The sequence below is a fragment of the Cryptotermes secundus genome, unplaced genomic scaffold (genome assembly GCF_002891405.2).
Source record: "Cryptotermes secundus unplaced genomic scaffold, Csec_1.0 scaffold948, whole genome shotgun sequence".
Lineage (NCBI taxonomy): Eukaryota > Metazoa > Arthropoda > Insecta > Blattodea > Kalotermitidae > Cryptotermes > Cryptotermes secundus.
This window is the reverse complement of record NW_019727110.1, coordinates 161,464-177,203: the sequence shown is the minus strand read 5'-3', so window position 1 is coordinate 177,203 and position 15,740 is coordinate 161,464. Positions and strand designations below refer to the sequence as shown.

General features: G+C 40.8%; 1 protein-coding gene across 1 annotated transcript in view; it reads right to left on the bottom strand.

Annotated features, from left to right (window-relative positions):
* LOC111864512 (dipeptidase 1) overlaps positions 1 to 15,740 on the bottom strand; it is a gene marked incomplete at its 5' end in the record, with an annotated part of 138,007 nt that overhangs the window by 28,955 nt on the left and 93,312 nt on the right. Inside the window, one exon of the mRNA XM_033751465.1 lies at positions 11,164 to 11,248. Within this exon, the coding sequence (XP_033607356.1) occupies positions 11,164 to 11,248 (85 nt within the window). The remainder of the gene's footprint in view (positions 1 to 11,163; positions 11,249 to 15,740) is intronic.

Sequence of the window (15,740 nt, the reverse complement as noted above, 5' to 3'; positions counted from 1 at the left end):
CAATGATCAACAGCGAAAGTGTTAAAAGACTTCAATAACCTGGATATATGTGAAAACCAGTCCCGTTTTTATTATGTTTAGGATTCCGAGAAAATACCATCACAAGTTTATGGCTCCGTGACTAATAATAACGGGTTTTGGATTGGATGATTGGATCTATTAACACCTTCTTGCACAATCTCTCTTAATCACAATCAATTGCAATAACTCATAATCAATCTTCAGGCGAGCCCTTCTGCCTTGACTGCCGAGGACTCGCTCCATTCTCGTTCTCGTTCTACTACTTATTTTAGTATATTCTGTACCAATTGTATAGTCTCGAGGCGGAGAAAACACATCCGTTGCCCAGCAATGGATATATGCGTACCACATAGAAAACATCTATTGTTGTATTTACAGCGCGTTGCATAGTAACAGAACTTATCCGACTGTTGCCTGCTTATTCGTTGTCGCGGGAATATGTTTACTGAGTTATTGCCCAGCAACGGGTCTACATATCACGTTATATTTGTAAGGTTAACAATGTCATAATATCTTCAATATGATTATTCTGTACGGCGAAACTTTTTGAAGATATGTACGACGCGTGCCAGCTGAAGCCTATGCCAAACCACCAAACTTTATATATTTACACTCGTCACAAAAGAGAACACAAAGAAACGGGATAGAATTCAAAGTTATCCCTGTGGCTAAGCGTCATTCCATGAAGGATTCCACCAGAAGTGGAGGTAAACTCGACGCAGTAAACATTGGCCGAAGTACAATGCTTAGTTGAATGCTCAAGTTGCTTTAGACATGAGAAAATTCCCCCAAATTACTGAGTCGGTCTGGGGTTAGTGGCAAAAAGCAAAACAGAAAGAATAATCCCCCCGGTCTCCCTGCTATGGAATTACCTACACACGGAAAGAGTCACATTACTGTCTCTGTTAAGTGAAAGTCAACAGATTCGAATGCTCATTATTCGGTGTTCATTAACTACCAAGCAAATAACTAAGATAAGTTCCTAATTACATAGCTAAACAATAAAAATGCGGTTAATTGATTAGGCAGTTCCATAATCACCTAGTTACGTAGATAGTTATCTGGTTTGTTGGTTAAATATTTTTATTTGCCTAGCAAGTCACGTCGTTAGTTAGGTCATGAGTGGCAACAATAAAAAGCAAAGTTTCTCTGTTAGTAATTGAACAACACGCCATGAAAGCATATGAGGGAGTGGAGGTATAGTTCCAACACTAGATGGACATGCTTATACATTAGTTATCTAGTTACTAAGCCAACTAATGATTTTTGTAACTAGCTAGTTAGTTATATGTCTATTTTGTTGATTTGATAATAAATTAGGCTAATATTTCCTTTGGCTCTACAGCTCCAATTTGGGCCTTGGCCTACTTCCATGAAACTCTCCATTTCATTTCGGTTTACTAGATCTTAGATATTCGGTAGGACTCCTTGGGCAGGTGATCTGCTCGTCGCAAAGCCTCTACCTGTACACAAACACAGAAAAACACACACAAACACAAACACTGAACATCCACGCCCTGAGTTGGATTCGAAGCCATGATCCCGGCGTTCGAGCGAGCGAAGACAGTACATGCCTTAGACCGCTCGGCTACCGTGACCGGAAATTTAGGATATTATTAATATATAATTATTTAAAAATTATTATCTACGCAGATAGTTGTGTAATTAGTTAAAATCCTACTGTTATGTAGTTACAGGTTAGTTTTCACTCAGCCAGTAAGTCAGCGCGTGTCTGCTGAATTAGTCTCACAGCTGGCGTTTCATACACTGCTGAAACTTGGAAAAAGAGTGGCAGAGTAACACGATTAATACCGAGCAGTAGCTCCAGTGGTTCCCCGCTGCTTTACATTTTAACCCGCTTCTAGTGAGGCATGAGAGAAAGAAGCCTGTTCTTATGCGGACTGACGGCGGTAAGTGCATTACAAACACATCACTGGTTTCCTCCGGCTATGCGCATCATGTGGCAAGTTTCCCTTCCATACGTAACCCATTTTCGGGATGAAATCTGCATTTTTTTGAAAATGAATATGTTGTATGTATTGATGTAGGCGAAGCTTTGGGGCCTGTTGCTCTATACAAAACTGAGATGGATTCTTGCCAGGGTTCTTCCCCTGTCCGCCTGACATTTCAGTGAAAGAAGGTCGTAAGGTTATTATTAATTCTTGTTCAGCATATCACATCTCCTTTTTGTGTTTGAGGAAGTACGGAGGGTAATATTTGATCTTATTTGACAAAAGGAAAAGTAACAAGAGGATATAAACTTTATATAGCCTAATTTACGAGGGGCGTTCAAGTTCTAAGGTCTCCGATTTTTTTTCTCAGGACTGGGAGCAGATAGACACATGCGGTTTTGTTTAAAATACGTGTGCACTCTTTGTGAATGCGTGACAGAGATGGCAGAACTCTATGGCACACAGAACTCTAGTGGTAGCGGCGAGTGTGAGGAGTGTTTTTGATACTTAAAATGGCGACGTTTTCGTTACAAGAACGGCGAGTAATCATTCGTTTTCTCCACTTGCGTGGTGCGACACCCATTGAAATTCATCGCCAGTTGAGTGAGACATGTGGTGATGGTGTCATGAATGTGAAAAATGTGCGTTCGTNTGATGAAGGCATGAATGGGACTTTCTTTTCATCAACTGTGACAATGGATGAGACATGGATGCCGTTTTTCAATCCGCTATTGCATCAGCAATTTTCCAGTGGTCAAAACAGACTCCTACAGAAGCGTTCGCAGCGGCCATGGAATCATTACGTCGACGTTGTGAAAAATGTGTACGGCTGCAGGGAGATTACGTTGAAAAGTGACAGAAGTTTCAAATTTTTTGTATTATTATTGTGCGAGAAAAGAAATCGGAGACCTTAGAACTTGAACGCAGAACGTACAATTGGCTACGGGCTAGACGGTCGGGTTTCGAGTCCCGGATGGAACGAGAGATTTTTCCCTTATCTACAGCGCCCAGATCGACACTGAGACTCACGCAGCATCATATTCAGTTCGTATCGGGACTCCTCCCCCCTTGGCTAACTGCACACTCACCTCCATCCAGTGCCGACTTCAAGAAAGGTGGAGATATACCTCCACTGCCCATACGTCTTTATAACTGTACCTTACATTTTTACCATATACCACTAATATTTTAAAATCAAGGAGAATAAGATGAGCAAGGCATAAAGAATAAAAGAGGGAGGTGATGAAAGTACACAAAGAATTAGACGGAGAATATTAAAGGGAGAGACTTGTTAGGAGGCATGGAAACAGTTGGAAATGTAACGTTAATGTTATTCTTAGAGTGTAATAGGTTGGCCTGGATTCAAATGGCTCAGGGTAGGGTTCGTGGCGTGCTCTTTACAGGTATTATAAAATCTGCAGATTTCTTTATTAGTTGAACTAACTAATTGATTAACTTTATGGAGTTGAGCCCTTCCTGACAAGCCACCAATCAGAATAAAATCAAGAAATCTATTAAAGAGGCCATGCAGGCACTGTATTACTTCCATTAAGATATTAATCATGTTACCGACATAATCTACAATTTTACCAACCATTTTGCATGATCGTGAAATTTAATATATTATTATTATTATTACATTTTGTTTGTTTGTTTCCTTATATGCATTTATGTGCTTTTTCTCCAATGTTTACCTTTAATTAGTCTCTGAATTTATGTTGTGTTTGTCCAGTATGTAACTACTTTTATCTACACTGTGCTGTGTCTGTAATTGGCCTTGCGGCTGTTGGTTCAGCACATAAATAATAAATAATTGAATTGCATTTGTATTATTATTATTATTATTATTATTATTATTATTATTATTATTATTATATTTAATATTTGAAGTTGATCATAATTCAGAACCGTAGGTACTCCATTTTGTTGCTGTACCCCTGGGCTGTTACACAATTACACAATGATCGCCTAGATTAGTTACAACGTTGCAGTTCTTGTGGGACTGGACAATATATCATCCTCAGCTTTCCCGTGCCCTCGGGCTCCTGTGTTTCTGCAGTCAATGACACAGAATGTGACACCAAAATATATGCTAAATGTTAGCGGTGCCAAAACAGAGGGACATACTAATAAATGTTCTTTGTATGGGCTGACGTGAAGAGGGTAAAATGCACCGAGATGCCTGCTCACCAACACACAATATGTTCGTGCAAAACCTCGCTTGTTACACACGTAACCACTCACTCTCACACTACATAGCCGTCCCATTCATTCACTCACTTAGCAGGCGCACATGTAATTACGCACTCAATCACTGACGAACCCAGCCAATCACGTATTCTGCCACTCACTTGCGCACTCAGCCACTAACCCACGGACTTTTTCATCCACTCAACCACTGACACAATCAATCACGTCCACATACATTTGTGTATTCACCTTGTCACCCACGCATTTATTCATGCGCTCAGTCTCTGACACACTCAATCATTCACGCCCTCAGCCATTCGCGTATTCAGCCACTAACCCACGCACTTTTTCATGTACTCAACCACTGACACACTCAATCACTCATGCCCTCATCCCTTCGCGTATTCAGCCACTAACCCACGCAATTTTTCATGTACTCAATCACTGACGTCCACATTCATTTGTGTATTCACCATCTCACCCACGTATTTATTCATGCACTCAATCACTGAAGCCTTCAGCCATGCACGTATTCGGCCACTCACTCGTTTACTCATGCACTCATTCTCGCTGCAAAATTCTACGGCCAGGAAGGCCTCTTTTCCTAGCAACAGGCACTGAGATATGAAATAGCTAGACCAGCTTCTGTACTATGGGATCACAATGCTGCTGCTGGTCTGCGGCACGTGTTCTTGTGTTGCGAAACCATGAACTGTGACATTGCAATCCGTAAAGTACGATGACTGCAAAAGGGGGACTTGAGGAAATATTTGGCACCCTCTCATAATAACTGTCAAATACATCTTCCATTTTATTTAACTTGTATTTTAGTTCTTTTGTTTGAAAGTCCGTATGTATTCTGTTTTATAAAGCAGTTGATACTTAGCAACGAACAAAAAACAAAGAGAAGACTTTTTGCGTTCTGTAATTGTAGTGATCTAAAGAGTGTAAATTAGAGAGACCGTTGTAGTTATATGTAATTACGAGTCATAAGCGTTCAACAAATCCAATTATGAAACCAAACACCCTTGTCTAGTCACTAACACGTGACAGTATAATTTCATGTGCCTGCTAAATAAACTTAGTCACTTCTAAACAGAGAAACCCTCTACCATGACTCTCATGACCTCGATATTCGGCGGTATCCCCGAAATCATGGTGTACCCGCGAATGACAGTGCTTAGTATGACCAACAGAGCGGTCACCGCACAATTTGCCGTGTGCAGCCGGGAACACGGGTAAAATTGGAACGGAAAACAACCCACTGAACATTTCGCAAAAGTTTCGGAAACCATTGAACGTTCCCATAAATTCCAACGAGGATAAAAATGTGGAGTTACCAAGAGCAGACTCTTTGAAATTGTGAGGCTCTGTGATTCCGGGATCATTAAAAGCAGTAAAGGCTCTGACAGTGGGAAGTGAAAAGAATACAACAGTGGATGTCTTGGAGGTAAGTGCTTCCGCATGAGCAGTATTGGAAAAGGTCGTCACTTTCGACTGTCTTAATAAGGACCGAAGAGAACTGGGAGTCTGCGTAATAGTGGAGCCCCACGAATTTAATATCGGTTGAATTTTGTGAAAACAGTTATAAGTGCTAAACAAAAATTATATAAAATAACAACTCACTCACTCACTCACTCACTCACTCATGGAGCTGAACCCTTTTCGAGAAGCCGCCAATTGTGCAGCTGTATTTTCTAGCATTTTATGGAACTCGAAGGTTCATTACCGTGTTCACAAGAGCCCTCCTCTGGTCTCTATCCTGATCCAGATCAATCCAATCCATATCATTCCATCCTATCTCTCTAAGATCCATTTATTATTGTTCACCCACCCACGCCTTAATCTTCCCAATTGTCTCTTTCCTTTTGGCTTTCCCACCAATATCCTATATGCATTTTTCCTCTACCCCATTTGTGCTACATGCCCTGCCCATCTCATCCCCCTTGACTTAATCATTCTAATTATACTTGGAGAAGAGCACAAGCTATAAAGCTCATAAAATAGCAACAGCCGGTCACGGTAGCCGAGCGGTCTAAGGCATGCACTGTCTTCGCTCGCTCGGAAGCCGGGATCGTGGGTTCGAATCCCACTCAGGGCATGGATGTTTGTGTGCGTTTTTCTGTGTTTGTCTACAGGTAGAGGCCTTGCGACGAGCTGATCACCCGCCCAAGGAGTCCTACCGAATGTGTAAGATCTAGAAAAACCGAAGTGAACGGAGTTCATGGAGGTAGGCCTTGGCCCACTGGGGCTGTAGTGCCAAGGGGGAAAATAGCAACAAGAGTACAAAATAGTTACTATAGGATTCTGACGATGGTGTATAACACACTGATATATTGGGTTTTCGGACTTTATCCATCGTCCTGGTTTTTAAGATAACTAATAAAATACGACGTTTCGGAAACTGGATCTGTTTCCGTCCTCAGGTGAAGGAAAACACCTATTCTGTTGGGTCCCTTAGAAAGATCTAGCCTCAATCACTGGACAAACCGATTTCACAAAACATGAAGATTATAAATACCTGAGATCAGGCTAAGTCCATGAGAGCTAATAAGAAAAATATTCATAACAAATTGTTGCAAACACATACAAGCGTGGAACTAGGATAGATAGATCTGTAGAAATTTATGCCACGAAACCAAACTCATAAGCGAGTCCATGACCACACGGCATGGAATAGAAAGAAGAACTAGTAACAAGAATAGTGTCTAACTAGCGTCAACAATGGAGTAAATAACGTCTATCTAATTTAGAACTTAATAGAAATGAATAAAAGCATATATCACGTCATACAGATCTTCTATGTGAATTGGTGACTTCATTGCTGATAATGGGGATCCAAATGGGAGAAAAGTCCAAACTGGGTTGGCTAATTGGGTTGGCGGAGCATGCCATATGGGCCGCTTCCTTGTATTTCCTATACCTGATGTGGCTTTCAATATCCAAAATCTTAGCTTCATCCCAGCCTACCCTATGTCCCTCTTCATAGGCATGTTGGGCTAGTTTAGATTTTTCTAGAAGACCTTCTTTTAGGTTATGCCTATGTTCCCGGAGCCGCACGGCCAGAGGTCTGCCTGTTTCGCCAATGTAGCTTCTGCCACATTCACAGGGAATGCTATAGACGCACTGTACCCAATATATCAGAGAGTACAAAATGACTCGCAACATCGTCCTTCTGAACATGGTCAATCCGACCGAAACAAGTTAAGGAAAATGAAGAACTGTAATACAACTTTGATTAATCACTCAGACTGGACGGTGTTGCGAGTCATTTTATACTATTGCTAGTGTGACGGACCTGGATGAGCCAAGTCAAGCAACAATAGCAATAGTATGTATGTAGTATTGTAAACCTATGCCATAGAAAAGTAAGCTTAATATGTTCTGCTCGTATCTTCCTGTTTTCCTTTTGCAGAAATCCGTCAAAATATTCTACAGATTTAATCTGTCGAGATTAGGATTTCATTATTTTTCATTTGCGACAAATATTCCTTGAAGGATAAATTCCAGGAAGAATAGGAACAAAATTATATCGATATAAATAAATTAAAACAAAAGAAAAAAACGTTCAAATTGTATTCTCCGTTACTATTTCCGCGATGACGTTTCAAGCACGTTACAGATTACATCACATCGATTTTCAATCTGTGTTTTCGGTCGGGTACAGAAACATTTACTAGTACATGCAGGTTTTCATTTAATACAGGTTCCGTTTTAGAAAGGCGATACTCTATTTCCTGTTTTAACACGCACTTCTATTAAAATATTTCTAATTTTTAGAGTCTATAGGTACTCGTATATTGTCCAATCATAGTGGCCGAGAGGTCTAAGACTTTAAATGTCTTCGCCTGCTCCAACACTGCGATCGTAGGTTCGAATCTCACTCAACGCATGGATGTCTGTGTTTATTTGGTGTTCGTGTTAGGGAGCGGCCTTGTGACGGGCAGATACCCCGTCCAAGGAGTCCTACTGAATGTCTTAGATTAGGAAACTGAACTAAGCTTTCATGGATGCCCTATGCTCAAAGGTGGAGTAACAGAAGAAGAAGAAGAAGAAGAAGAAGAGCTATATTCAGAACTACATTACTGATATATCGGGGAATGATCGCAGCCTTTCAGATCTGATACATTTGCTCTTGCCATATCTGAAATACTAGAATAAAAAATATATAAAATTATAACCGTACAAGTTTCCGAGGGTGCAAAACTTGGTCTTTCATTCTCATAAAAGAATATAAATTGAGGATGTTAGGTAATGAAAGGCTGAATATGATACCTGGACCTAGGGAAGATGAACTGAGAAGGGACTGAATAAATACACGTAATATGGAACCTCGCAATGGATACTCTTCATCTAGCATTATCCTGCGAAGACTCTGACTTCCGGATATTCTCCCTTATCGCATTGGTTTGGTCAGAATAATCATGCAGCTACTTACATAAACAAGAAACGTCATAAGAAGGCGATGAAACTCGTGAAATACAAAAATATTTATCAGCTATGACAATTTTCTTATGATCATGAAATTATCTAGTGTACACANAGAGGAGGAGGAAGAGAAAAGGGAGGTGAAGAAAGAGGCGGAGAAGAAGAGACTAAGTTCCAGGCAGAACTCACGAAGCGTATTTTCCTATTGTACATAATTCTAGGCGGTCACGGTAGCCGAGCGGTCTAAGGCATGTACTGTCTTCGCTCGCTTGGAAACCGGGATCGTGGGTTCGAATCCCACTCAGGGCATTGATGTTTAGTTTGTATGTGTGCGTTTTTCTGTGTTTGTGTATAGGTAGAGGCCTTGCGACGAGCTGATCACCCGCCCAAGGAGTCCTACCGAATGTGTAAGATCTAGAAAAACCGAAGTGAACGGAGAAGTTCATGGAGGTAGGCCTAGGCCCACTGGGGGTGTAGTGCCAAGGAAAAGAAAAATACAAACTTAATACATAAATTAGCGTCCATTGTTTATCTTCCGTCAAAGTTGCAACACTTTTACGTTCTACAATTCAACACTACATATTTCGGCCTCAAATGGCCATCTTCAGGTGTTTTTATGTTACAGATATTTTACTAAAACTGTGTTAAAAACTGCTACACTGTTTTAATTCGTGTTAAAATCACATGCTGTAGTCTTCTTAAGTAAAACGAGATAAAATCCTTTAAAATTTCTCTTGAATATTATTTCACCCTGGGTGTCGTCATTTTCGTAAATGTATCAAGGTGTTTTTCTCGGCAGCTTGCCCTTCACGTTCGTGGTCTACTTTCAGTTTTTGTCTGCCATATGCTCCTGGTTTATGTGTGCTTCCTCCACAGCGTGTGGTGTTGTCTTTACTAATACATAAAATCCGACAGGATGTCTGTGGGATTTGTTAGGAATGAACTACGGTCTGTCCACTATCTTAATTGAGGGAGGCTCATCCCCAAAGGAAGAGCAATAATGAGCAGACGGTCTTCCAATAATGAACCTCGTGACTCAGCCATCATTCTCTGGAGTCCACAAGTCTCTTTCAGCAAGCGCACAGACCGACAGACTTTGGCCAAAGTTGGAAATACAACTTTCAATACCCAACATCACTATTAGATGAAAGCGAATGTTATGCCCCTTGCGGAGCCTGGACGAACACTGATGAAGAGGAGAGGAGGAGGAAGAGAAAAGGGAGGTGAAGAAAGAGGCGGAGAAGAAGAGACTAAGTTCCAGGCAGAACTCACGAAGCGTATTTTCCTATTGTACATAATTCTAGGCGGTCACGGTAGCCGAGCGGTCTAAGGCATGTACTGTCTTCGCTCGCTTGGAAACCGGGATCGTGGGTTCGAATCCCACTCAGGGCATTGATGTTTAGTTTGTATGTGTGCGTTTTTCTGTGTTTGTGTACAGGTAGAGGCCTTGCGACGAGCTGATCACCCGCCCAAGGAGTCCTACCGAATGTGTAAGATCTAGAAAAACCGAAGTGAACGGAGAAGTTCATGGAGGTAGGCCTAGACCCACGGGGGCTGTAGTGCCAAGGAAAAAAAAACATAATTCTAGACCTATAAATATATTCGAATTAATACTGTTGTCTTGTTAGCCTTCTCTCCTTCTTTTGAAAAAAATGGAAGTAGTCTTATGAGATCTCCATGTTGTCTGTGTGCCGGTGTATCCCCCAATCAATTTTTGAATGCCAGAACCAATCTTTATGAAATTTGGTATGTGTATCGTAGCATCTGAGCCAATCTCAAAGGCGTATATCATACATCCATCTAATGGGGTTCTATGTCCCCCTCTCGTTGCTACGCAACGTTTCGGTAAAGAAGTTAATGCTGCAAAACAAACACGCAACAATAGAAACATTGTTGGACGCGTCATTTTATATGCAGTCGGCGTCGTATCGAGAAAACAAGCCATTAGTTCTTCCCTGAACTTGCTGTTTTATTTTTATGGAGACTTGTTACAGATTTTGTTTAGATTTAATACGTTGAAAATATTCTCATGATTTCGCATCTATGTCACGTTTGTAACTATTTGAATGCAAGTTGTATATATGTTTATGATGCATCTCCTAGCAAAAATGTCACATGCCTAGCCCTAATGGTTCAGTAGTTACTGCCAACAAAATGAAAAACAAAGAAAAATTTCGCACGGCCACCATGTTGTTATTTTATATTTTAGTAAAATTGCCTTAAGAAACTGTGTATTTTTTGCAGACGTACTTCAAAGCGTCATCTTAGGGCTCTAAATTAAACAACACTGATGCTGTTCCCATCTTACAATTTCGAGACCCCATTTTGTTATTATTACTGAGTACAGAAAATTATAGAACATAACTTGGAGAAAAAATGTTGTTCGTATAAAGCTCGGTGAATTAAGTTAGTTGGTTCAAAAGCTGAAATAGAGCTACACACAGACAGAAAGAACACGCACAGACAACATGGTGCTTTCGTAAGTAAGTGATAAGGGTAAGAAAGTGATAAATATGCTTTCAATTAGCGTAATGTACCATACTGTTCTACGTCTGGGGCCACCTTTACTTACGCATGACGTCTTCCACGCGTGCGACTGCTGTGCACGTCAGGAAGTCGGCGTAGAAGCTCACCATGACCAGGCCTCCGTTCTCCGCCTGCGGAAACAACACCAAACCCCTCCTTAAAAAGTACACCACTCTGCTGCCACAACTCTCCTTGCATGTCAGTTACCTGCCTGGCGCTGCTTCTCTAATACAGGACAGGTTAGCCATACTTACACTGATCGTTACTAAGTCAACCAACCAACCACCTATCTATCTATCTATCTATCTATCTATCTATCTATCTATCTATCTATCTATCTACTTATCCAACCAACTAACTAATCGTTCTACGAACAGACAGGCTAATTAGCCAACTAAACAGCTAACTAACTAACTAGCTATCTAATCAACCAAATAACCAGTCAACGAACTGGCTAGCTGGCTAACGAACTAAGTCCATGGTGATGAGTCCTTCTTGAGAAGCCAATAGCTGTTCAACCAAACTATAAATTTCTACAACTTCATGCAAGTCGAAGGTTCATTACCGTGTTCACAAATGCTAGGCACTGATCTCTGTCCTGAGCCTCATGAAGACAGCCCATATCTCTGAATTATTTCTCTCAGATTCATTTTAATATTATCCTTCCAGTTACATTTAAGTCGTCTTACTAATTTGCTCCCTCCTGAATTTCGTATCAAAACTGTGCGAACGCCTCTCCAATAAGTGCATATAGGATATTGTTAGGAAAACCAGAAGGACAAAGACAACTACGAAGACCAAGTCGTAGGTGGGTGGACCATATTAAAATGGATCTTAGAGAGATAGTATGGGATGGTATGGATTGTATTGATCTGGCTCAGGATAGGGATCAGTGGAGAGTGGTAATGAACCTTCGGGTCTCATAAAATGCTGGGAAGTTCTTGAGTGACTGCACAATTGGCAGCTTCTCAAGAAGGGCTCAGCTCCATGAATTTAGTGAGTGAGCGCAACCTTCCAGCGTGTCCTTTAAATCGTTATTCCGTGAAGTGTCAGCACTGCGCCTCTTCCATTAGTGTCACGCGGTATCCTCCATTCGTTATACAAATCTTTCGAGCATGCACTTGCAAACGAACGTTCGTCCCTGCACTTCAGGTCGCGTGGGTGTGTGCCGGGTTGCGTTGAATCGATCCTTCAACGTGACGTTGTCACACCTTGGCTAGGATATCCAGGAGACCAATATCGTGTTCTTTTTGGGGTTCCCAAGTTCGAATTTTTGGCACAAGAAGTAGTAATCCGTAATGAAATATTTTCGCTATTATTTCCAGTATCTCAGGATCACTCATTCACGGATCTGAGCCCTTCTTGAGAAGCCGCCAGTTGTACAGCTACTCAAGAACTTCCCAGCATTTTATGAGACCGGAATATTCATCACCGTATTCACAAGAGCCCTCCACTAATCCCTATCCTGAGCCAGATCAATCCAATCCATACCACCCCACACTATCTCTCTAAGATCCGTTTTAATATTGTCCACCCATCTAAGTCTTAGTCTTCCTAGTTGTCTCTTTCCTTCTGGCTTTCCCGCCGATATTCTCTATGTATTCCTCTTCTCCCCCATTCGTACTACATGCCTTGGAGTACCTTAGGATCCGTGTAGTAATATTACCTTGCATTAGGCAGTGGTTTGTAATAATTGTATAACATAGGCGCCATTGATTGTAAAAATTTTTATAGGATCTATAAGGATAACAAAAAATGCAAGTAAATATTCAGTTAGTTCTTCAGTAAATGGGCTCTTAAATAAATTTTCTTAAACGAAACATATGTATAGTAACACGTTTGTAATAAAAAAGAATCTTATATAAAGTTTTATCAAAGTCTGTCAAGATACTAGGAAAATGTAATGAAGTTCTGTTGCACTAAAAATAACGCGCAATAAACCGAGATTATACGACCCTGAAAAGGTTCGCATAAATACACCATATTGAGTTTAATCAAAATCGGTAATGCAATTTGCGGACGGACATTTAAAACGAATAGTTAGTTTTCGAAACGCACATAATAACAGTATAAGGGTGGATAATCAACATCTGGAATTCGACGCCAAACAAACAGGATATTTTTCATTTTGTTCGTCAGGGAATTATTTGTTCTACATTAATATTTTAAATTGCTAGTCATTAATTTTTATCGCCTTTAATGCAAGGAAGAAGTTACACTCTTACACATGTCCTACGGATTCTTGGAATTTTACTTCCTTGTATGAAGTTAAAAACAATCTATTTAAAAACTCACTTATCGATTTTTCCATTAAAGGCCATATAATAGTTCTTATCTCAAATAATGAAGAAGTTAGAGCGAATTTGGTGGCATTCAGTTTACTGGGAAGCTGAGCACTTGCTCGCGAATTGGATTCTGCGCCGTTTCTATTCAAAGATTTTGCAAGAAAACCACTTTCATGATATCAGGATCAGTGGCGTGCATAACATCAGTGGGAAGGGACAGCAGTACTGCAGTGTAATTCGGGAAACATGCGCCCAATCCCAACTCTCACAATACAGGGTGTATCACAACTCAACGGCAAAACTTCAGGAACGGACACCTCATATAGAGAGAAAAAAAAAGTTTATGACAACATGGGTCCGGATATGCACATAATTACAGAGTAGTAATTGTGTCTGCACGCCACTGAAAAGAACTGGCGGAGGAAAATTTATCACGAAGTAATCATAGGTGACGTCATGATAATCATAGAGCTGTCCTGCCAGTGAAAGGCCGACCCACCGATAGAAAGGCTGCCCTCCCGGTGAAAGGCCGACCCTCCAATAGAAAGCACTCATGTCGCCAATTCTTTTCAGTGGCGTGCAGACACAATTACTACTCTGCAATTATATGCATTTCCGGACCCATGTTGTCATATACTATTTTCTTCTCTCTACATTAGGAGTCCGTTCCTGAAGTTTTGCCGTTGATTTGTGATACACTCTGTATAGCATATATATATATATATATTATTTACTGCAATTGGGCTTATGCCCGGTGGCAGTGTTTACAAAAGCGGACATACATTCAACAAAGATACATCACATACGTCTCATGAAAAAACATACGTCTCAAGAAATAATTTTCACAGTACAGTACAAGTACAATGACCTAATACAAGTACACGTCAGTTCTCTTCACATCACTTGCTCTACTGATTTTGCTTTCCTAACCTTCTTTCTAAATATATGCGCTTTAACGGGAGTCCCAATCACCTCTTCAGGTAACTGGTTCCAGCCAGCGATGGTCCTGTTCACAAAGGAAAATTTCCCGACATCTGTTCTTATTTTTCTGGCTCTTATTTTCCTAAGATGATCGACTCTACTCACGTAGTATGGCGCCTGCAATCTGTCCCCTATATCTTTCCACGCCCTGTCACCGTTATACGCTTTATAAAGTGAGCACATCCGTGCTATCATCCTACGCTGCGCCAAAGATTCCCAGACCGAGCCTCCTGTATAATGGGCAAATTTAGCAGCTTTATTTTGAGCGCGGTCTAAAGCAGTGATCTGACATTCCCTGTATGGATCCCAGCACGCAGCCCCATATTCGAGAATGGGACGTACAAGCGACGTGTAGACTAAACTTTTGGTGTTTTTATTGCCCCTTTTTACAATACGCATTACAAAATGTAGTGCTCTCCAGGCTTTTCGGACCCTGTAATTTACCTGGTCAGCCCACCTTAGATCACTTCGTATAATAATTCCCAAATATTTGAAAAAGCTAGCTTCAGTTCGATTTTCTCATTCCTGTATTCTGAAGTTCTGTATGTTATGTTTAGTAATTTAGCTCTTTGATATTTAACCTCTATATTAACTCACTTTTTCTGTATCTTTAAATAGAATATAATGTATTCAGTGCGATATTACGCATTGAGTTTCTATAAAAATAAAGTGGATAGTGTTTCTTCTTGGAAAATCTTAAAACATAAAAAAAAATTAGTAAGAAAATAATGGATTACGGCATATAAGACGAGAAAGCTTAAGAATTGTATACAGAACCGAAAGTTCTTAGCGCTAAATACCGCTTTGCCGTAATCGGGAGGTCTTGCACTCGATTTCTAGTGTGATGGGAGGTTCTCCTTAATGAGATCCTTAATGGTTTTCCTCAGTTCACCCTTCAAGCTGAATGGATACATAATTCGATCTCTTCCTTCCACAACCCATTCAGTGCATACGAGTAGGTCGAAATCACAGTCCGACTCCGCCTGTTCCGCTGAGATAGTGTGGGTTCACAAAGCAAGATGAAAATTGTTCAGGGCCTGAGAGTCTGGAATTCTCATGGCGGTGACTATACAGACGTACTCTCTTCTGGGATGTTCCCCAGCGTTTCGGAGGACTATACTAACTCTTCCTTCAGGATCGGAGAGTAAGGCGAATAAGAAAATAATCAAGAAGTAATCAGAGCAGAGTCTTTTTTCTTACCGCTACTTACTTCTTATTTGGGCCGCACCATAGCTCAAGCCGTTAGTCGCTGGCTTCCCACCGCGGCGACGCGGGTTCGATCCTGGGTCTGGTCAAGTGGGATTTCTAGTGGACAAAGTGGCGCTAGGGCAGGTTTTCTCCCAGTACTACAGTTTCC